Source organism: Cherax quadricarinatus, chromosome 17 (assembly GCF_038502225.1).
Source record: "Cherax quadricarinatus isolate ZL_2023a chromosome 17, ASM3850222v1, whole genome shotgun sequence".
Lineage (NCBI taxonomy): Eukaryota > Metazoa > Arthropoda > Malacostraca > Decapoda > Parastacidae > Cherax > Cherax quadricarinatus.
The window spans coordinates 20,214,271-20,239,686 of NC_091308.1; the positions used below are offsets into that span (position 1 = coordinate 20,214,271).

The following is a 25,416-nucleotide window of genomic DNA, read 5'->3' on the forward strand; positions in this document are numbered from 1 at the left end:
GTGTGTGTGTGTGTGGTGTGTGTGACTCAACAATCAATATTTGCACCAATAACTCATTACAGTTGTGACCGGGTGTGGAAGTGTGAATTGCTCATTACACTATAATTTGTTCATGATTGTAGCCATGTATAAACGTAAGTAACCATTCTACAGAATTCATTACCTTTGTAACTTGTGAGTTCATTACCTTTGTACCTAGTTCAGCTATTAAAACTTTGGGGGCCCAGTCCCTGGACCCATTACGTACCTCTGTAATCTGTAAATACCTTTGTAACTTGTCATGATTGTGACCAGACCTACCTGGAGTTCATTGCCTTTGTAAATTGTGAGTTCATTACCTTTGTAAATTGTGAGTTCATTACCTTTGTAAATTGTGAGTTCATTACCTTTGTAAATTGTGAGTTCATTACCTTTGTAAATTGTGAGTTCATTACCTCTGTAACTTGCTCAGCTATCAAAACTTTGGAGTCCAGTCCCTGGACCAATTATGTACCTCTGTAATCTTTTGACTACCGCCCACAGGATGGGTATGGGGTGCATAATAAACATATTAAACTAAACTAACCACTGTGTTTTATAGGTAATGCTCAAGAAATTATTTGTCACAATTTTTAATAAAAATAGAGTATACAGATTGTTAGGTAAGACGCATATGCAACAGTTAGGTATCTTCATTTCGAAACGTTTCGCCTACACAGTTGGCTTCAGTATTTTATACCTGTCGGTCTAAAATACCGACAGGTTGTCTTACCTAACAAACTGTCGGTATTTTATACCATTTTAATGTTCATAGTCTACAGATATATTAAAAAATGTTAGATTTACTGGCTTCAGGTTCATTTATTAATCAATATTCAAGAACTGTATGTTCATAATTTAAGGTCCCGAAGTGTGAGTTTGAGAACTGAGACGGTGGGCATTGAAGGAGGGACAATATCAGACTTATTGCTCCTAAAGTCCCACATGTCTCCGAGGTTCATTAATATCAATAAGTATATGTTTTAGATGTGTCAGAGTTCTTCCCAGTTATGTGGGTGAAAGGTTAATTAATTCAAGATTGTACTTGCAAAACTTCAGCCACATAATTTCTCACATAGGGCAATTTAAGCTTGTTTTCCAGGGATCGAAATTAGTAAGACGCAGAAGCTAGCTATTTGGACACTTACCAAGGAAATATTTCGCCCGCCAGGGACTTCATCAATTCAGTTAAATATATCTCTTAACGTGGTGGTCTCGTCTTGACAGTACTGCTTTTAGGATTCCATTTTTATTGACGTTTCTAATATTGTACAGTAAGTACCCTTACTGTGCAGTGTTATTAATATATTCACGATAAAGCGCTAGGCACACAGGGGTCATATAGCTCCTAATTCAAGCATGGAGAAGAGATATCCACTGACCTTCAGATGTGAACCGTCCAGAGTTAGTGCACTGTGTGTGGCATCCCTGGGGGTGCGTCTGTTCCCGTCGGAGGGACCGAGGGCGAGACGTAGGCAGCTAAGCCCATACGACGCACCTGTTTTCCCTTTGTCGCAGGAAATACAGGTGTCGCGCCTGTCTACCTTTACCATCACTGGCGTGTCAGCGAGGCCATCGACGACTGTGTACTGCATCAGCAGTGGGCCACTGCCACTGGTTCCTCCCTCACTAGCTTCAGCAGTGTTGCATTAGCAGTGGATGACTGCGACTGGTTACTTCCTCACTATATTCGACAGTATTGCATCAACAGTAGGTCGCTGCTGCTGGTTTCCTCCTCGCTGACACACGTCCACAACACGCGCCACCATCCATCTGATACATCACTACACACTCCTCCAATTTTCTTAATAACACTTATTATTTTTTATTGCTTTAAACACGCTCGTATGTGAAGCAAGGTGTGACAGCCAGGCAGCTGATCCGTAGTATGTACGCTTGCGTGCACATGTTCTCACATACAGATACACACGAACACTCATGTGTGCGCACACTCACAAAGAGTGAGATCACTGATCATCTATGAGTTTGAGGAGGTTGATTGTAAGTCAGGAAGATGGGAGGAGCCGAAATATGAGATTGTATCAATGACTGCATAGGAGAGGAAGACAAAGGGCAGATGCAGTGGTAAAACAAGTGACTAATTTTTAAAATTCGATCAGAATAAGTGTAGTCATGATTACTGGTGAAGGGAGGGGAGACCGGAGATTAAATACAGACTGGGAGGTGAGGAACTACAAGTATCAATTAAAGAAAAATATCTAGGGGTAAGCCTCACACTGCACACATTGTCGGAAGAGCACATAAACCGCATGACTTCAGCAACCTGTGCGAGGCTAGTAAATCTCAATAGCTTTCATAAATCTCAACGAAGAATCCCATATAACACGGTACATGACTCACGTTAGGCTTATCTTAGAACATGCAACTCCAGTTTGGAGCTCCCATCTACTTAAACAAAAAATGTGCAAAGGTTTATAACCAAACTAGTCTCAAATTTACGAGAGATTCAACAGCGAGAGGCTAAAGGAATTAAACCTAACGACCCTGCAAAAGAGGACAAGAGAAGACATATTTACGATATATAAAGTACTCGAGAGAAATTGGCAGATTTTATGAGAGAATCTTATTTTTTTGTACTAGGTACAAGGGTACACAGATGGAAGTTATAAGCTCAGACGAGTCATGGAGATGTTAAGAAGTACTTTAAGAAGTCTCAGGGTTGTAGGGAAGAAGAGTAAAGTGTATTTGAGAGTTAACTCTATATTTAGCTTTAGGCGTAGATATAATAGGACTCGAGAGAACCCGCAACACACAGCAAAGTTCACAAGTGGCACACGGCTTCACAGGTGGCATACGGCGTCACAGATGGCACACGGCATCACAGGTGGCACACGGCATCATTGGTACACGGTGTCACAGGTGGCACACGGTATCACAAACGCCAGGGCGGCATTACACATGAAGGTAGACTGACGTGAATTACTTAGTGTGCCAGAGCGTGATGGAGGATGTTGACCTCACTTATGTATAATCCCCAAGACCCAGCCTCACATTACCCCGCCCCAGCCTCACACTACCCCGCCTCAGCTTCACACTACCCCGCCCAAGCCTCCCACTACCCCGCCCCAGCCTCACATTACCCCGCCCCAGCCTCACATTACCCCGCCCCAGCCTCACACTACCCCGCCCCAGCCTCACACTACCCCGCCCCAGCCTCACACTACCCCGCCTCACCCTCACTTCCCCGCCCAAACCTCATACTGGCCCACCTCAGCCTCACGCTTCACCGCCCCAGCCTCACGCTTCCCCGCCCCAGTCTCACACTTCCCTGCCCAGCTTCACGCTACCCTGCCCCAGCCTCACGCTTCCCCGCCCCAGCCTCACACTACCCCGCCCCAGCCTCACACTTCCCCGCCCCAGCCTCACACTTCCCCGCCCCAGCCTCACGCTTCCCTGCCCCAGCCTCACACTTCCCCGCCCCAGCCTCACGCTTTTCCGCCCCAGCCTAACACTACCCTGCCCCAGCCTCACTTCCCCGCCCCAGCCTCACTTCCCCGCCCCAGCCTCACACTTTTTCGCCCCAGCCTCACGCTTTTTCGCCCCAGCCTCACGCTTCCCCGCCCTAGCCTCACACTTCCCCACCTCAACCTCTCACTACCCCGCCCTAGCCTCACGCTTCCCCGCCCCAGCACCCATCAACCAGACCCCATCACTACCACCACAACCTCAAGCACCAAGAAACAAAACAACACACTAAAAACACAGAATTAACGAAGCAGAAAGGCAAGAGGAACCTGGCCAGTCTTCCCCATTACATCAGAGACTCGTGACAGGTACAAATTACTTAGAGAGCTTCCCTTAGTGTTTTAAAAATTGAGGTTGGAGAGTTGAAGGAGGAGGTCTTGCTTCTCCAGGAGGAGATTAGGAGGCTGAAGGTCCACCTCAATGGGTCTGGGAGAGAGTGTGAGGTGGCTGGAGTTGTGGGGAATGAGGCTTCTAGCAGTGAGGTGCAGTCTGTCTCTCGCTGTGAGGAGGCTGTAGCTGGGGAGGTAGCAACGGCTACCAGCAGTGAGGTGCAGTCCAGCACCTGCTACAAGTGGCGAGTGGTTCACAGTAATGGAAGGCGCATCAGAGTAAGGAAAGTTAAGAGTGAAGATCTGAAGGTAGGAAATCGCTTCTCTGTTCTTCAGGATGAATGTACTTCAGTGGCCAGTGAAGGTAAGGGTACTACTGCCCCTGCTAATGGAGGTAAGCGCATTCTTGTGGTTGGTGACTCTCAGGTAAGATATATTGACCGTGCTTTTTGTAATAGGAATAAGAAGATGAGAGACAGAGTGTGCTTCCCTGGAGCTGGTGTTGGGGACATTGTCAACAGGCTGGATAATATCACGTCAGGTAATGGGAACAAGCCCATTATCTGTCTCAGTGCTGGTGGAAATGATATTGGGAAGGGTAGGAGAGAAGAGCTGCTAGATAAGTACAGGTCAGCTATAGATTTCATTAAGTCTAAGGGAGGGATCCCAATCATATGTAGCATCTTGCCTAGAAGGGGAGTAGGAAATGAATGGTTGTCTAGGGCAATTGGTGTAAATTGCTGGCTAGACAGATACTGCAAGGAACTTGCAATCCCATTCATTGACAACTGGAACAACTTTTATGGCAAACATGATATGTATGCAAGGGATGGGGTACATCTCTCTGGGGCTGGGGTGGTAGCACTTGCAGACTCGATTGAGAAGGCCATTGGTGAAATGCCTATGATTTTAAACTGATGGAAGATAGAGGTATGGGTGTGTGTGGGAAACAAGCAGGTTGCAACACTTGGGTTGGAAACAGTAAATGTATAAAAGGCATTCAGCATGAAGTTATAAATAAAGACAATAGATCAGGTCAGCAAACAAAGGGGGACAGCAGAGGGCAGCAAGGGACTAGCTCCCTTAAGGTTTACTATACTAATAGCAGGAGTGTAAGAAATAAGATAGATGAGCTAAGATTAATTGCAAGTGCAGGAAACATAGATATTATTGCTATAACAGAGACCTGGCTTAATCTGAAAGATAGAGAGATGCCCTCTGAATGTCACATACAAGGCTATAAATTATTCCACACTGACAGGGTCAACAGGAAAGGTGGTGGAGTAGCGATGTATGTCAGAGACAATTTAAATTGTTGTGTTAGACAAGATATTAAATTAGAAGCGTCAGCCACTGAATCTGTTTGGTTACAGCTTCTCGAGGGCCGAGAAAAACTAATTTTGGGTGTGATTTACAGGGCCCCAAATCTTGATAGGGAGTGCAGTAAACTTCTATGGGACGAAATTCGTAAGGCATCTACATACGAAAATGTTGTGCTAATGGGAGATTTCAACTATAGACAGATTGACTGGAGCAATTTGACAGGAAATTTAGAGTCAGGTGACTTTCTTGATACGATCCAGGATTGTTTTTTAAAACAGTTTGTGACAGAGCCAACTAGGGGAAATAACCTCCTTGACTTGGTTCTTGCCAGTAGGGAAACACTAATTAATAATCTTGAGGTTAATGATGAGCTTGGGGAAAGTGATCACAAATCACTCAGTTTTAATATATCATGGAATTCCCCTAATAATGGCAATCAAGTCTCCGTCCCTGACTTTCGCTTGGCTGATTTCATAGGACTGAAAAATTACTTAGGTGGGCTGAACTGGAATGACCTGACTAAGGGTCAGGTAGGTGGTGATGGTTGCCGATATGATGCTTTCCAGGGCATAGTTCTAGCTGCTCAGTCAAATTATGTTCCAAATAGGGAAATCAGATCAAACAAAAATGATCCTAAATGGATGAACAATAGATTAAAATATCTGATTGGTCAAAAGAGAGGCATATATAGGCAAATCAAAAGAGGAGAGGGGCAATTGAGAAATCGATATATTCAGTTAAAGAGAGAAATAAAAAAGGGAATTAGAAAAGCAAAAAGAGATTATGAGGTTAAAGTTGCAAGAGAATCGAAGACTAACCCAAAAGGATTCTTTCAGGTATACAGAAGTAAGATCAGGGACAAGATAGGCCCACTCAAAAGTTCCTCGGGTCAGCTCACTGACAGTGATAAGGAAATGTGTAGAATTTTTAACACATACTTCCTCTCAGTTTTTACACAGGAGGATACCAGCGATATTCCAGTAATGATAAATTATGTAGAACAGGACGATAATAAACTGTGCACTATTAGGGTCACAAGTGACATGGTCCTTAGGCAAATAGATAAATTAAAACCTAACAAATCCCCAGGCCCTGATGAACTGTATGCAAGGGTTCTAAAGGAATGTAAAGAGGAGCTTAGCACACCTTTGGCTAATCTTTTCAACATATCACTACAAACTGGCATGGTGCCAGATAAGTGGAAAATGGCAAATGTGATACCTATTTTCAAAACAGGTGACAGGTCCTTAGCTTCGAACTATAGACCAATAAGCCTAACCTCCATAGTGGGAAAATTTATGGAATCAATAATTGCCGAGGCAGTTCGTAGCCACCTTGAAAAGCATAAATTAATCAACGAATCTCAGCATGGTTTTACAAAGGGGCGTTCCTGCCTTACGAATTTATTAACTTTTTTCACTAAGGTATTTGAGGAGGTAGATCATGGTAATGAATATGATATTGTGTATATGGACTTCAGTAAGGCTTTTGACAGGGTCCCACATCAGAGACTATTGAGGAAAATTAAAGCACATGGAATAGGAGGAGAAATTTTTTCCTGGATAGAGGCATGGTTGACAAATAGGCAGCAGAGAGTTTGCATAAATGGGGAGAAATCAGAGTGGGGAAGCGTCACGAGCGGTGTTCCACAGGGGTCAGTGTTGGGCCCCCTGCTGTTCACAATCTACATAAACGACATAGATGAGGGCATAAAGAGCGACATCGGCAAGTTTGCCGATGACACCAAAATAGGCCGTCGAATTCATTCTGACGAGGACATTCGAGCACTCCAGGAAGATTTGAATAGACTGATGCAGTGGTCGGAGAAGTGGCAGATGCAGTTTAATATAGACAAATGCAAAGTTCTAAATGTTGGACAGGACAATAACCATGCCACATATAAACTAAATAATGTAGATCTTAATATTACGGATTGCGAAAAAGATTTAGGAGTTCTGGTTAGCAGTAATCTGAAACCAAGACAACAGTGCATAAGTGTTCGCAATAAAGCTAATAGAATCCTTGGCTTCATATCAAGAAGCATAAATAATAGGAGTCCTCAGGTTGTTCTTCAACTCTATACATCCTTGGTTAGGCCTCATTTAGATTATGCTGCACAGTTTTGGTCACCGTATTACAGAATGGATATAAATTCTCTGGAAAATGTACAAAGGAGGATGACAAAGTTGATCCCATGTATCAGAAACCTTCCCTATGAGGATAGACTAAGGGCCCTGAAACTGCACTCTCTAGAAAGACGTAGAATTAGGGGGGATATGATTGAGGTGTATAAATGGAAGACAGGAATAAATAAAGGGGATGTAAATAGTGTGCTGAAAATATCTAGCCTAGACAGGACTCGCAGCAATGGTTTTAAGTTGGAAAAATTCAGATTCAGGAAGGATATAGGAAAGTACTGGTTTGGTAATAGAGTTGTGGATGAGTGGAACAAACTCCCAAATACCGTTATAGAGGCCAGAACGTTGTGTAGCTTTAAAAATAGGTTGGATAAATACATGAGTAGATGTGGGTGGGTGTGAGTTAGACCTGATAGCTTGTGCTACCAGGTTGGTTGCCGTGTTCCTCCCTTAAGTCAATGTGACCTGACCTGACTAGGTTGGGTGCATTGGCTTAAGCCGGTAGGAGACTTGGACCTGCCTTGCATGGGCCAGTAGGCCTTCTGCAGTGTTCCTTCGTTCTTATGTTCTTATGTTCTTATGTTCTCGCTCTCTCCTCCTCATCGACGCTTCTCCAAAAGCTGCAATTATCCGTAATTATCTAATTAACGTTGCGTCATCCTCTCTTGTGCTTGTTACCACACCTCGGAATAATTGCGCCTTTAAAAAATTACGAGGAAAAAGGTCTAGAAAGGATGAGGTACTGGGTCTGTAGAAGGAAATGTGGCCGAGTCTGCCCAAGACGGTGCTGAGAATGTGCATGGTAGTGCAGGCAGGCAAGCACACTGGGAGGCAGGGAAGCAGGCAGATAAGTAGTTGGCAAGCAGTCTGGCGGGCTAGTAGGCATGGTTAGATGGATAAACAAGCAAGCACATATACATACATACAGGATGGCAAGGTGTCAGAGGGATCAGCTAGATAGGATGGCCTATTCACATGATTTAGTAACTTTAGGTTCACAGTAACCATCTAACATAAACGAACATTTCTGACTTGTACACTAAGCATATTTGCATTGCTGGTCATATTATCACTAAGAAAAACCTCCATTTCATCTTATCATTCCAACATAACATGAAGCACTTCAGCGGCAGAGGTGTCAAGTCCTCACTCGTATTACAGAAAGCAGACGCTTGTCTATGAAACCTTTTCACTGAATGGTGCACTCACAGGGTGAGCATTTCACAGTTTGGACAACACTGTTCTGCAATAACTAAGTAATTAGATAAAGGGTACACAGTGCTCAAAACACTATCTTGTTTCTTGACATCAGAAAAGCAACACTGAACGCACCTTACACAAGCAGTAACATACACACCAAGGGTTATCTTAAAGTAAGACTGTAAAGTCATGTGAAAAGACTAAAAGATAGACCTAAACAGAGTACAGGTCTATATTATAATTATGGCGGAGCGCTAAACCTGTAGGATTATAAAGCGCACGTGCGGGGGGATGGAAGGTATTCAGGCTTAATTCAGGGAACGAGCACAGATCCAATTCCCTAGACCAAGAGCCCCTCACTACCGTCAAGGAACCTCCCTTGAGGGGTATGTATAGGTCTATAAAGACAGCATACGCCTAAAGAAGGTAAGTTTACAGACTGAGGGTTCGTCTAAAGATAGAGGGTAGGCCTAAAGACGGAGAATTAGTTTATGGATGGAAGGTATGCCTGAAGATGGAGGTAGGCCTAAAATATGGAAAATATATCTGTGGAGACCTATTTTCTGTCCCCCAAAATGTATGGGAAACAAGCACACAAAATGTTCTTGTTCGCCAACGATTCATGGTCGTTGTTCTTGTTCACAACCAAGAGGAAACAACTCATCAGTATAAGAGAACAACATACCTCGCTCTACCCAACATACACAATACCATAACGACATGTTAACAACATAACAGTTCTGCAGCTGTAAACTAATAGGAAACAACGTGATCAGTACACGACATCTCTAATACAAAACAAAAAACAACAACCAGCTGCAGAAAATGAGAAAACCACTGTGAAGAACCAGCCACGATGACTGAGAACACCACTGTGAAGAACCAGCCACGATGACTGAGAACACCACTGTGAAGAACCAGCCACGATGACTGAGAACACCACTGTGAAGAACCAGCCACGATGACTGAGAACACCACTGTGAAGAACCAGCCACGATGACTGAGAACACCACTGTGAAGAACCAGCCACGATGACTGAGAACACCACTGTGAAGAACCAGCCACGATGACTCAGAACACCACTGTGAAGAATCAGCCACGATGACTGAGAACACCACTGTGAAGAATCAGCCACGATGACTGAGAACACCACTGTGAAGAATCAGCCACGATGACTGAGAACACCACTGTGAAGAATCAGCCACGATGACTGAGAACACCACTGTGAAGAATCAGCCACGATGACTGAGAACACCACTGTGAAGAATCAGCCACGGTGACTGAGAACACCACTGTGAAGAATCAGCCACGATGTCTGAGAACACCACTGTGAAGAATCAGCCACGATGACTGAGAACACCACTGTGAAGAATCAGCCACGATGACTGAGAACACCACTGTGAAGAATCAGCCACGATGACTGAGAACACCACTGTGAAGAATCAGCCACGATGACTGAGAACACCACTGTGAAGAATCAGCCACGATGTCTGAGAACACTGTGAAGAATCAGCCACGATGACTGAGAACACCACTGAAGAATCAGCCACGATGACTCAGAACACCACTGAAGAATCAGCCACGATGACTGAGAACACCACTGTGAAGAATCAGCCACGATGTCTGAGAACACTGTGAAGAATCAGCCACGATGACTGAGAACACCACTGAAGAATCAGCCACGATGACTCAGAACACCACTGTGAAGAATCAGCCACGATGACTGAGAACACCACTGTGAAGAATCAGCCACGATGACTCAGAACACCACCGTGAAGAATCAGCCACGATGACTCAGAACACCACTGAAGAATCAGCCACGATGACAGAACACCACCGTGAAGAATCAGCCACGATGACAGAACACCACTGTGAAGAATCAGCCACGATGACAGAACACCACCGTGAAGAATCAGCCACGATGACAGAACACCACCGTGAAGAATCAGCCACGATGACAGAACACCACTGTGAAGAATCAGCCACGATGACTGAGATCACCACTGAAGAATCAGCCACGATGACTTGAGAGCACCACTGTGAAGAATCAGCCAAGTTGTCTGAGAACACTACTGTGAAGAATCAGCCACGATGACTGAGAACACCACTGTGAAGAATCAGCCACGATGACTGAGAGCACCACTAAAGAATCAGCCACGATGACTGAGAACACCACTGTGAAGAATCAGCCACGATGACTGAGAGCACCACTAAAGAATCAGCCACGATGACTGAGAACACCACTGTGAAGAATCAGCCACGGTGACTGAGAACACCACTGTGAAGAACCCGCCACGTTGACAGAACGCTGTGAAGAACCAGCCATGATGAAGAACGATAAAAAGAGTCGCGACATTGTTCAACACTTAGCAGGAAGGTCTTTGGTGTCAGGTTTAAAACTTATCGACTTCACAAGGATCATTAATGCTGCTCGTTGGCTCTATATCACCAGTCAAGTAGTTAATTTCTAAACCAGGGTTTACAGTAAACTATTGGTATATTTACACAGAGAGCTACACACCTCACTGTGTATATATACATTGAAAGATGCACATCTTCCTTTGCATATACACGAAGATATACACTTAATTGTATATATGTACTAAGTGGTGCACTACGTATATTATACTCTCGCAATAACCCAACTCTAAACAATTCCAGATGGGAAATACACACAGGAAAAACAAGAAATGTATTTATACAGATTTTATATATAAACATGCATCTCGCACTTATTCATTGAACACGTGCAACTCTCTCACGGATACTAAATGGAAAAACAACCAGCACCACTCTGTGAGAACTATCAGGTCACACTGTCCCTCCAACGACGTGACTGTGCCTCATTACTTTGTAATTTGTTCATGATTGTAACCATGTATAGGAGTGAGGATGATTCATTACCTTCGTAACTTGTCATGATTGTGACCAGATCTACCTGGAGTTCATTACCTTTGTAACTAGTTCAGCTATCATAACTTTGGGGCCCAGTCCCTGGACCCATTATGTACCTGTGTAACCTTTTGACTACCGCCCAGAGGATGGGTATGGGGTGCTTAATAAACATATTAAACTAACCCTCCAACGTATTTTAATAGATTGTCCTGTCTATCAGTGTACGCACGATACACTTCTGATGTCTAAACGGCCCCAACGCGCTCTCACTGACCTCACTAAAAGTTCCATCATTAATGCAGACTGATTTTTTTTTAACGGAAACTAACCTGTTGTGCCAAATTTATTTCAGTTTTGCTCTTGCACTAACCCCCACCCAAACTCACCCCTAACTTTACACCCCCCCCCCCTTTCACTCACTCCTAACTCACAAGTTTCTGCTTTCACACATTCTCATCTGCAGCGCTGTATAATTTAAAAAAACAGAACCTAGCTAGCATCTTCATCACGTAATTTTAAACAATTCGGACGTTAGGCTAAACTCCCCAAAAATCATTGTTGCTTTAATCCTCATTTTCAAAGTGGAATTCAGAATTATGAGATGCGAATGAAAGCTGACACTAGAGGTGTTTTAATGTTAACAGGACACAGGGAGAGGTTTACTTCCCTGAGTGACACCTCTTGTGTGAACCTTCCCGAGTTGTTCACCTTTCTCCTTGTAACCACAAATTAACCTTAACACCATGTACAAAAAACATGGGCATCCATAATAATAGGGATGGTGTGTGTGTGTTTATTATATATATAATTTGTTTTAAAATAATTTGTAATCGATGATTTCTCGTCATATAACAGTAACACTATATGTTAGTGAGTTAAGTAAGTTACTTTCACTTTTGCTAAAGATAAGCAGTGACTGCGAGTGACAGTGACACGACATGGATACTTGCACTACAGAGGCATTTGTAATATGTTCCTATGTCAGATGATGACACGTTGAACTGTCATGCATCCACTAGCCTACCTAGTGGTGGTGTTTTGTTCTACAGCATCTAAAGTCAAGGTCCTTGTGCTGTATTTTCCTTACACTACAGTGAAAACGTTGCAGTGGCGCACTACAGCAGTTTTTGCAGCGGCCCTTTCACAATCCCACTCTGAGCCCACCAGCCATCTAAATGTCACAGAGTATACTGAAGCCTGAGATAACCAATGTATAATATGGAGTGTGCATTATATGTAGGGATGAGTTACCACTGACTGAGAGGACCAGCCTCTTACATGAACGTACAGGGAGTCACCGTTGAGTGAGAGGACTAGCCCCTTACATGAACGTACAGGAAGTCACCGTTGAGTGAGAGGACCAGCCTCTTACATGAACGTACAGGAAGTCACCGTTGAGTGAGAGGACCAGCCTCTTACATGAACGTACAGGGAGTCACCGTTGAGTGAGAGGACTAGCCTCTTACATGAACGTACAGGGAGTCACCGTTGAGTGAGAGGACCAGCCTCTTACATGAACATACCGGGAGTCACCGTTGAGTGAGAGGACCAGCCTCTTACATGAACGTACAGGGAGTCACCAGTGAGTAAGAGAACCAGTCTCTTACATGAATGTATAAAGAGTCATTAATGAGTGAGAGGACCAGCCTCTTTGATGACCGTTCATAGCCATCACTTCGTATAGTTGCTGCCGTAAGCCTATTAAACTGGCTAGGGGCACACTGACTTCTGTTCTTAAATGCACAGTATCGCATATAATGCTTACAAGATTTATTATCAAACTTCGCCAAACCAGACTACAACATCAAAGTTTAGCAGCTGAACACTGTGCAAAGGACCCAAAAATGTTCATATCCAGTGAAGGGCTTAGAGCTTACAAAATATTTAGTGACAGTGCAATTCACTGCTTAGTGAAACACTAATGGGGTAACTCAATCAACTCGGCGAAACGCATAAGCTATCGTTCAAAACCCCTCAAGGAAGGTTCCTTGATGTTGGTGAGGGGCTCTTGATTTAGGGAATTGGATCTGTGCTCCAGTTCCCCGAATTAAGCCTGAATGCCTTCCACATCCCCCCCCCCCAGGCGCTGTATAATCCTCCGGGTTTAGCGCTTCCCCCTTGATTACAATAATAATAATATCGTTCAAAAGAAGGCATAACTTTTAAACAACTAAAACCTGGTCACATCTATTTACTTTACACCAGCTACCCATGTTCACTTAGCAGCATATGGGTTCCTGACTGTTTAAAAGTGGCATCCAGGGAAAGGGGGTCAAGGTTCTGGTATGCACGGCGGCAAAATAACAGCTATTAACTTGTAAAGATAAATTGTATTAATAAGTGAAAGCTGCTAATATACACAAAGAGCAAAAACAAGCTAATAAAGTTGGTTGTAGAAAGCTGTTAGGAAGATATGCGATAACAGCTTTTTACGATAACTATGTTTATCAACGGTGCGCTACAACTCATTAAATATGCACAACAACTTGCTAGATACCGAGGTTGTAAGTCCAACTAACAAGTGGCTGCTACATGCTTGCTGCTATATGTGAAGCATTCAGCAAGCTACCCAACTGATCTATCTTGATATTTTCATAACAATAAGCTAACTGTATTTGCCTAAAAGTTATGCAGCATGCAAGGGCCAATTTGTGATGCGTTAATCCCAAATATGTCGGTCTGAGTTATGAAATATAGTCTGTGTTGTCCACTACATGATTCCAGAGATTTCAACCATCAGACAAACTGGAAAACACAGCTCTTAGCTCCTAAATTTACCTGGCTTATTAACTGTGTCTACTTAGGATCTAGCTAAAACTTTTTCTAGGTAAGATAACACTTTGTTTTGGTTTTTAACCCGGGGAAGGATTACCCAATAAAGTCAGTGCGTCATCGACGACTGTCTTGTTTCCACTGGAGTCTCTCTAATCTTGTTCCTCAGGATGCGACCCACAACAGTCGACTTAACATCTAGGGACTTACTCCTAGGTGAACAAGGGCAGCAGGTGCCCCTGTTCGATCCCCGTGTCGAGGATCAAACCACGAACACTTAGTATGTGAGGTGAGTGCGTTCTCAACTTAGCCTGATAAACACAACAAAAATTTTGGATGATCCCCAGAGCGACTTAATTTTAATGTAGAAACTAAATTAAAGACAGGCAGCCTGAAAACGAATGGAGACATGTTATCAGTGGAGGATCATGAATGGAGGAGACATGTTATCAGTGGAGGATCATGAATGGAGGAGACATGTTATCAGTGGAGGATCATGAATGGAGGAGACATGTTATCAGTGGAGGATCATGAATGGAGGAGACATGTTATCAGTGGAGGATCATGAATGGAGGAGGCATGTTATCAGTGGAGGAGACATGTTATCAGTGGAGGATCATGAATGGAGGAGACATGTTATCAGTGGAGGATCATGAATGGAGGAGACATGTTATCAGTGGAGGATCATGAATGGAGGAGACATGTTATCAGTGGAGGATCATGAATGGATGAGACATGTTATCAGTGGAGGATCATGAATGGAGGAGACATGTTATCAGTGGAGGATCATGAATGGAGGAGACATGTTATCAGTGGAGGATCATGAATGGAGGAGACATGTTATCAGTGGAGGATCATGAATGGAGGAGGCATGTTATCAGTGGAGGATCATGAATGGAGGAGACATGTTATCAGTGGAGGATCATGAATGGAGGAGACATGTTATCAGTGGAGGATCATGAATGGAGGAGGCATGTTATCAGTGGAGGATCATGAATGGAGGAGGCATGTTATCAGTGGAGGATCATGAATGGAGGAGACATGTTATCAGTGGAGGATCATGAATGGAGGAGGCATGTTATCAGTGGAGGATCATGAATGGAGGAGGCATGTTATCAGTGGAGGATCATGAATGGAGGAGGCATGTTATCAGTGGAGGATCATGAATGGAGGAGGCATGTTATCAGTGGAGGATCATGAATGGAGGAGGCATGTTATCAGTGGAGGATCATGAATGGAGGAGGCATGTTATCAGTGGAGGATCATGAATGGAGGAGGCATGTTATCAGTGGAGGATCATGAATGGAGGAGGCATGTTATCAGTGGAGGATCATGAATGGAGGAGGCATGTTATCAGTGGAGGATCATGAATGGAGGAGGCATGTTATCAGTGGAGGATCATGAATGGAGGAGGCATGTTATCAGTGGAGGATCATGAATGGAGGAGGCATGTTATCAGTGGAGGATCATGAGTGGAGGAGACATGTTATCAGTGGAGGATCATGAATGGAGGAGGCATGTTATCAGTGGAGGATCATGAATGGAGGAGGCATGTTATCAGTGGAGGATCATGAATGGAGGAGGCATGTTATCAGTGGAGGATCATGAATGGAGGAGGCATGTTATCAGTGGAGGATCATGAGTGGAGGAGGCATATCATTAATGGAGGGACCATGAGTAGAGGAGGCAGATTATCATTGGAGGGACCATGAATGGAGGAAGCAGATTATCAATGGAGGGACCATGAGTGGAGGAAGCAGATTATCAATGGAGGGACCATGAGTGGAGGAAGCAGATTATCAATGGAGGGACCATGAGTGGGGAAGACATGTTATTAATGGGGGAATGACAAGCGTGTAGAGGCGGAAGGGCGGTGCTTCTAGTGGCGTGCTGGCGCCCGTTACCTGCCACCCCCGCCCACACCACACCGTCCCCGCCCGCACACCCTCCCCGCCCACACCACATCCATCCTGACCACACATCCACCCCGCCCACACACATCCTGCTCACACCACCCATGCCGCCCACACCACATCCTCCACGCCCACGCCACACCTATCCCGCCCACACCACACCCACTGCCCATACCACACCCCACCCACACCACACCCATCCTGCCCACACACCTTCCCAGGAAGCTTTGTATGTCACTGCTAAAAAATTATTCCAATAGAGTGTCTGTATTGATGCCATGTTGAGAATAATTTGAAGCTGTCCCCCATTCTCTCTCTCTCTCTCTCTCTCTCTCTCTCTCTCTCTCTCTCTCTCTCTCTCTCTCTCTCTCTCTCTCTCTCTCTCTCTCTCTCTCTCTCTCTCTCTCTCTCTCTCTTTTACATAGGGTTTGACAAGGTTAAGGATCCCTAGCTTTATTGACAAGCTATTTACAGGTTAAGGATTCCTAACTTTATTGGCAAGCTAAGAGCTGTTACCTACATCAGCTCATTTGAAAGCATTTTTATTGTTATGAGACATACAAGTAGGGAACAGGGTGAAGTTGGAGCCATCTGTGGGCCAGCATTTTCATTTGGTCAACTGACTATCTCGTTGACATCATTATGCTGTACGAATGTGTTCCATACTCGAGTCATCCTAGGTATGTATGATCTCAGATGAAGTGATGTTCTGGAGAAGCGTACAGTCAGAGTGAAGTTGCTGCTTTCTGCCCGTCTTGTGGCATAAAAGCTTGTTTCTCGCTGTCCTCGAAGTGGATCCAAGTGTGGTACTTTGACAATATTGGCCTTGTACATAACAGTAAGGCCACCCACATCCCTCCTGTGTTGAAGGCTCTGCTGAAATGACAGGTCTATCCAGGATGGGTCCATGCGAGAGATGAGACGTCTTGGTCTGTTCTCTACTCTATCAAGCAGTCGCAGATGAGAGGGGGCAGGCAAACCAAGAAAGTGGAGCATACTCAAGGTGTGAGCGTACTTGTGCCTCGTACAGAATCTTGCAACCCCTACTGTCAAGCAGATGCGAGATACGGCGAAGTGCTGTAAGCTTCCTGGCTGCCTTGTTTGCAAGATTTACAACATGGTTCTTCATGGTTAGTTTGGAGTCAAATTTCACCCCTAGGATATCAACTTCTTCTCCAGGTGCCAACACCCTCCCATTCATCCTTACTATTGCACCAGCATTACCATCATGGTGCCTAGAGACCATCATCATTTGCGTTTTCTCGGGTGCAAATGTTACTTGCCATCTATTTCCCCAAGCTGATATAGCTCTTAGCTGGTGATTGATGTAGCTTAGAGCAGCTGGCAATTCTTCTCTTGGATAAGTGAATGTCAGTGTACAGTCGTCTGCATATGCATGGGATTCTGGGATGAGATGAAGAAGGTCGTTGAAGTAGACATTTCATAACAATGGTCCCAGCACGCTTCCTTGTGGAACACTTGCCCCAATAGGATGTCTTGCTGATTCCGTTCCATTGAGAACTACACTTACAGATCTACCATGAAGGTAATCACTGAGGAGACAGCCTGCAATTCCCAGTGCTTGAAGTTTTGCTAAGAGGCCCTGGTGCCACACCCGGTCGAAAGCACCAGCAATATCCAGTGCTACCACACAGCTGACTTTGGATTCATCCAGTGACTGGTGCTACTTAGTGGAGAGGTTTAACAACAGATCAGCAGCAGAGTAACCTTTCCTGAAGCCATATTGACGATCACAAAGTAGTGAGTGGTAGTCAAAAAACTGTCATTTGTCTTGAGATTATTGTCTCAAGGATCTTACCAGTGATTGACAGGAGTGACACTGGTCTGTAGTTGCTGATTTCTGCTCTGCTCTTCTTTTTGTGAACAGGGACTACATTTGCCTCTTTTCACAGAGAGGGCCATTTACACTGTACTAGGCAGTGCTGAAAGATGCGAGTTAGAGGTGCTGCTAGCTGGTCTGCACATCTCAGCAATCTTGGGCTCAACTTGTCTGGGCCCACAGCCTTTTCTTGGTCAAGCGATTTAAGAAGGAAATGCACCTCCTCCTGCCTTATTGTCACTCTCTCTCTCTCTCTCTCTCTCTCTCTCTCTCTCTCTCTCTCTCTCTCTCTCTCTCTCTCTCTCTCTCTCTCTCTCTCTCTCTCTCTCTCAAATTAAACTGGATTTTAAGTAAGAGATCTTAGGTTATAGCTTAAGAATATGCGGAGGTCCTGATTTGCACATAAGACCTCAGTGTACAAATAATGGAACAACACTGTATGGTACAGAACACAACACTATGGTACAGAACACAACACTATGGTACAGAACACAACACTACGGTACAGAACACCACAACACTGTATGGTACAGAACACACCACAACACTATGGTACAGAACACCACAACAACACTATATGGTACAGAACACAACACTGTATGGTACAGAACACCACAAGAACACTATGGTACAGAACACCACAACAACACTGTATGGTACAGAACACCACAACAACACTATGGTACAGAACGCCACAACAACACTGTATGGTACAGAACACCACAACAACACTGGTACAGAACACCACAACACTATGGTACAGAACACCACAACACTGTATGGTACAGAACACCACAACAACACTGTATGTAGAGTTGTGGATGAGTGGAACAAACTCCCGAGTAGAGTTATAGAGGCTAAAACGTTGTGTAGTTTTTAAAATAAGTTAGATAAATACATGAGTGGGTGTGAGTTGGACCTGACTAGCTTGTGTTACTAGGTCTGATGCCTTGCTTCTTCCTTAAGTGGAAGTGACCTGACTAGGTAGGTCATTGGGATAATCCTGGGAGAGGGACATGGACCTGCTTCGCATGGGTCAGTAGGCCTGCTGCGGTGTTCCTTCTTTCTTGTGTTCTTAGAACACCACAACACTGTATGGTACAGAGCACCACAGCACTATGGTACAGAACAGCACAACAACACTATGGTACAGAACACCACAACCCTGTATGGTACAGAACACCACAACACTGTATGGTACAGAACATCACAACACTATGGTACAGAACACCACAACCCTGTATGGTACAGAACACCACAACCCTGTATGGTACAGAACACCACAACACTGTATGGTACAGAACATCACAACACTATGGTACAGAACACCACAACAACACTGTATGGTACAGAACACCACAACCCTGTATGGTACAGAACATCACAACACTATGGTACAGAACACCACAACACTGTATGGTACAGAACACCACAACACTGTATGGTACAGAACACCACAACACTGTATGTTACAGAACATCACAACACTATGGTACAGAACACAACAACACTGTATGGTACAGGACACATTACTGTATGGTACAGAACACTATAACACTGTATGGTACAGAACACAGTACTGTATGATACAGAACACAATACTGTATAGTACAGAACACAACAACGACAACACTGTATGGTACAGAACACCATAACACTATGGTACAGAACACAACAACAATGTATGGTACAGAACACAACACTGTATGGTACAGAACACCATAACACTATGGTACAGAACACAATACTGTATGGTACAGAACACCATAACACTGTATGGTACAGAACACAACAACAACAACAACAATGTATGGTACAGAACACAACACTGTATGGTACAGAACACCATAATACTGTATGGTACAGAACACAATACTGTATAGTACAGAACACAACAACGACAACACTGTATGGTACATAACAACACTGACTTGTATACTGGCGAGGGTGACAGGCCCGGTGAGGTTGTTAAGGCTGAGGTTGAGTGCTAGGGGCTGACTGTCATGATGACCCTCATGCAGAAGGTCGTCTTGAAACTGGTCGTCCTGAAGGCTGTCATTGTCGTCTTCAGGTATGCTAGGTCCCTGTACCTCCAGGCCGTCCACTGCTCTCAGTCTGTTACCCGAGATGTCCTAGGAGGGCGAGAGAAACATATCCGCACGTTACTATGACCGTTTCATGCCAACATTCTATATTTGTACATGTATGGTATACAGTAGAGATAAGATGAAGAATTAGATACCTGTTGTACATGTGTTTAATTTTTAATCTAAATTTGCGTAACTATTCTGTATTTATGGCAGAATCAGTTCATTTTTTTTGTTTACCGAGAGAAACATTTTCTCGCTTGCACGTTTATAAGAATGATATTTAGTTATTTATACAGGCATGGGAAAAGAAACCAGCCAGTGGCAACTTGCTTAACTTAGATGTATGAGAGAGAGAGAGAAAGCGTATACAAACTATATCAAGAGGAGACAGGCGAAATACTTCGAGGCATACACAGTATACCTGGAGAGGGTTTCGGGGGTCAGCGTCCCCGCGGCCCGGTCTGTGACCAGGCCTCGCGGTTGATCAGGGTCTGATCAACCTGGCTGTTACTGCTGGCCGGAAGCAAACCGACGTACGAACCAAAGTCCCTCTGACTTTAGGTGCCTGTCCAGCGCCATCTTGAAGACAGCCAGGGGTTTAGTGATATTCCCCGTTACGTATACTGGGAAGCATGAACGTAAACCCAGGGCGAGCAAGACGAGGATGTCACAGGTATATCATGCTGCTATGTCTGAGGTGTTCACTTCTGTGAACCCTATTAATAAAGTGACCTGTCGCCCGACTCCCCTTTTCTACCTGCCCTCGCAACCCGTCTTCGCTCAGTGGGCAGGAGAGGTGTCAGGGTATCATGACACAGAGGCAGGAGGCAAAAGTTTTAATTTTTAACAGTGTATAAGGTCGTCATTTGAAGTTTGAAGTTTGTGTCAGAACACAGAGGCAAGAGACAAAGTGTCACAAGATAAAGTGGGTAGGAGGGGAGTCACAACACTGCGAATACGAGAGATTGTCACAGCACTGAGGGAAGGAGAGGTGTCACATCACAAAAGGCAGGAGAGGTGGTGTTACGACACAGAAGGCAGTGTCATATACAGAGAGGGTAGGAGAGATGGTGTCACAACACGCTGAGGACAGGATAGGTGGTGTCACAACACACTGAGGACAGGGTAAGTGGTGTCACAACACTGAGGACAGGATAAGTGGTGTCACAACAGTGAGAACAGGGTAAGTGGTGTCACAACATTGAGGACAGTATAAGTGGTGTCACAACACAGAACAGGGTAAGTGGTGTCACAACATTGAGGACAGTATAAGTGGTGTCACAACACAGTGAGAACAGGGTAAGTGGTGTCACAACACATTGAGGACAGTATAAGTGGTGTCACAACACAGTGAGAACAGGGTAAGTGGTGTCACAACATTGAGGACAGTATAAGTGGTGTCACAACACAGTGAGAACAGGGTAAGTGGTGTCACAACACAGTGAGAACAGGGTAAGTGGTGTCACAACACATTGAGGACAGTATAAGTGGTGTCACAACACAGTGAGAACAGGGTAAGTGGTGTCACAACACAGTGAGAACAGGGTAAGTGGTGTCACAAAAAATTGAGGACAGTATAAGTGGTGTCACAACACAGTGAGAACAGGGTAAGTGGTGTCACAACACATTGAGGACAGTATAAGTGGTGTCACAACACACTGAGGACAGGATAAGTGGTGTCACAACACAGTGAGGACAGGATAAGTGGTGTTACAACACACTGAGGACAGGATAAGTGGTGTCACAACACAGTGAGGACAGGATAAGTGGTGTCACAACACACTGAGGACAGGGTAAGTGGTGTTACAACACACTGAGGACAGGATAAGTGGTGTTACAACACACTGAGGACAGGATAAGTGGTGTCACAACACAGTGAGGACAGGATAAGTGGTGTCACAACACACTGAGGACAGGATAAGTGGTGTCACAACACACTGAGGACAGGATAAGTGGTGTCACAACACACTGAGGACAGGATAAGTGGTGTTACAACACACTGAGGACAGGATAAGTGGTGTTACAACACACTGAGGACAGGATAAGTGGTGTTACAACACACTGAGGACAGGATAAGTGGTGTCACAACACACTGAGGACAGGATAAGTGGTGTTACAACACACTGAGGACAGGATAAGTGGTGTTACAACACACTGAGGACAGGATAAGTGGTGTTACAACACACTGAGGACAGGATAAGTGGTGTCACAACACACTGAGGACAGGATAAGTGGTGTCACAACACACTGAGGACAGGATAAGTGGTGTTACAACACACTGAGGACAGGATAAGTGGTGTCACAACACACTGAGGACAGGATAAGTGGCGTCACAACACACTGAGGACAGTATAAGTGGTGTCACAACACACTGAGGACAGTATAAGTGGTGTCACAACACACTGAGGACAGGATAAGTGGTGTTACAACACACTGAGGACAGGATAAGTGGTGTCACAACACACTGAGGACAGGATAAGTGGTGTCACAACACACTGAGGACAGGATAAGTAGCGTCACAACACACTGAGGACAGTATAAGTGGTGTCACAACACCTCAGGCTCACCAGTGTCCTCAGCTCCTCCATGGTGGTCAGTTCAGGGACGTCGGTGATGCGGTTATGGGCCAGTCTGAGGTGGGCGAGGGAGGGCAGGCCGCCCACGCCCGCGCCCACGCCCGTCAGCTGGTTGTACGACACGTCCAGCTCTACTAATCTGAAAGGGTAGATTACCACAAATTATGTTGGGTAGGTTCAGGTAGACCCATGTTGGGTAGGTTCAGGTAGACCCATGTTGGGTAGGTTCAGGTAGACCCATGTTGGGTAGGTTCAGGTAGACCCATGTTGGGTAGGTTCAGGTTGACCCATGTTGGGTAGGTTCAGGCAGACCCATGTTGGGTAGGTTCAGGTAGACCCATGTTGGGTAGGTTCAGGCAGACCCATGTTGGGTAGGTTCAGGCAGACCCATGTTGGGTAGGTTCAGGTAGACCCATGTTGGGTAGGTTCAGGCAGACCCATGTTGGGTAAGTTCAGGCAGACCCATGTTGGGTAGGTTCAGGCAGACCCATGTTGGGTAGGTTCAGGCAGACCCATGTTGGGTAGGTTCAGGTAGACCCATGTTGGGTAGGTTCAGGTAGACCCATGTTGGGTAGGTTCAGGTAGACCCATGTTGGGTAGGTTCAGGCAGACCCATGTTGGGTAGGTTCAGGTAGACCCATGTTGGGTAGGTTCAGGTAGACCCATGTTGGGTAGGTTCAGGTAGACCCATGTTGGGTAGGTTCAGGTAGAACCATGTTGGGTAGGTTCAGGTAGACCCATGTTGGGTAGGTTCAGGTAGACCCATGTTGGGTAAGTTCAGGCAGACCCATGTTGGGTAGGTTCAGGCAGACCCATGTTGGGTAGGTTCAGGTAGACCCATGTTGGGTAGGTTCAGGTAGACCCATGTTGGGTAGGTTCAGGTAGACCCATGTTGGGTAGGTTCAGGTAGACCCATGTTGGGTAGGTTCAGTTAGACCCATGTTGGGTAGGTTCAGGTAGACCCATGTTGGGTAGGTTCAGGTAGACCCATGTTGGGTAGGTTCAGGTAGACCCATGTTGGGTAGGTTCAGGTAGACCCATGTTGGGTAGGTTCAGGTAGACCCATGTTGGGTAGGTTCAGGTAGACCCATGTTGGGTAGGTTCAGGCAGACCCATGTTGGGTAGGTTCAGGTAGACCCATGTTGGGTAGGTTCAGGTAGACCCATGTTGGGTAGGTTCAGGTAGACCCATGTTGGGTAGGTTCAGGTAGACCCATGTTGGTTATGTTCAGGTAGACCCATGTTGGGTAGGTTCAGGTAGACCCATGTTGGGTAGGTTCAGGTAGACCAATGTTGGGTAGGTTCAGGTAGACCCATGTTGGGTAGGTTCAGGTAGACCCATGTTGGGTAGGTTCAGGTAGACCCATGTTGGGTAGGTTCAGGTAGACCCATGTTGGGTAGGTTCAGGTAGACCCATGTTGGGTAAGTTCAGGCAGACCCATGTTGGGTAGGTTCAGGCAGACCCATGTTGGGTAAGTTCAGGTAGACCCATGTTGGGTAGGTTCAGGTAGACCCATGTTGGGTAGGTTCAGGTAGACCCATGTTGGGTAGGTTCAGGCAGACCCATGTTGGGTAGGTTCAGGTAGACCCATGTTGGGTAGGTTCAGGTAGACCCATGTTGGGTAGGTTCAGGTTGACCCATGTTGGGTAGGTTCAGGTAGACCCATGTTGGGTAGGTTCAGGTAGACCCATGTTGGGTAGGTTCAGGTAGACCCATGTTGGGTAGGTTCAGGTAGACCCATGTTGGGTAGGTTCAGGTAGACCCATGTTGGGTAGGTTCAGGTAGACCCATGTTGGGTAGGTTCAGGTAGACCCATGTTGGGTAGGTTCAGGTAGACCCATGTTGGGTAGGTTCAGGTAGACCCATGTTGGGTAGGTTCAGGTAGACCCATGTTGGGTAGGTTCAGGTAGACCCATGTTGGGTAGGTTCAGGTAGACCCATGTTGGGTAGGTTCAGGTAGACCCATGTTGGGTAGGTTCAGGTAGACCCATGTTGGGTAGGTTCAGGTAGACCCATGTTGGGTAGGTTCAGGTAGACCCATGTTGGGTAGGTTCAGGTAGACCCATGTTGGGTAGGTTCAGGTAGACCCATGTTGGGTAGGTTCAGGTAGACCCATGTTGGGTAGGTTCAGGTAGACCCATGTTGGGTAGGTTCAGGTAGACCCATGTTGGGTAGGTTCAGGTAGACCCATGTTGGGTAGGTTCAGGTAGACCCATGTTGGGTAGGTTCAGGTAGACCCATGTTGGGTAGGTTCAGGTAGACCCATGTTGGGTAGGTTCAGGTAGACCCATGTTGGGTAGGTTCAGGTAGACCCATGTTGGGTAGGTTCAGGTAGACCCATGTTGGGTAGGTTCAGGTAGACCCATGTTGGGTAGGTTCAGGTAGACCCATGTTGGGTAGGTTCAGGTCAGACCCATGTTGGGTAGGTTCAGGTAGACCCATGTTGGGTAGGTTCAGGTAGACCCATGTTGGGTAGGTTCAGGTAGACCCATGTTGGGTAGGTTCAGGTAGACCCATGTTGGGTAGGTTCAGGTAGACCCATGTTGGGTAGGTTCAGGTAGACCCATGTTGGGTAGGTTCAGGTAGACCCATGTTGGGTAGGTTCAGGTAGACCCATGTTGGGTAGGTTCAGGTAGACCCATGTTGGGTAGGTTCAGGTAGACCCATGTTGGGTAGGTTCAGGTAGACCCATGTTGGGTAGGTTCAGGTAGACCCATGTTGGGTAGGTTTAGGCAGACCCATGTTGGGTAGGTTCAGGTAGACCCATGTTGGGTAGGTTCAGGTAGACCCATGTTGGGTAGGGTAGACCCATGTTGGGTAGGTTCAGGGAGACCCA

General features: G+C 45.4%; 1 protein-coding gene across 1 annotated transcript in view; it reads right to left on the reverse strand.

Moving 5' to 3' along the window:
- The window catches only part of Phlpp (PH domain leucine-rich repeat protein phosphatase), a 209,241-nt gene that overhangs the window by 102,326 nt on the left and 81,499 nt on the right, over window positions 1-25,416 (reverse strand). Inside the window, exons 5-6 of the mRNA XM_070086002.1 lie at window positions 22,572-22,719; window positions 19,846-20,046 (exon numbers count right to left, since the gene is read on the reverse strand). Of these exons, the coding sequence (XP_069942103.1) occupies window positions 19,846-20,046; window positions 22,572-22,719 (349 nt within the window). The remainder of the gene's footprint in view (window positions 1-19,845; window positions 20,047-22,571; window positions 22,720-25,416) is intronic.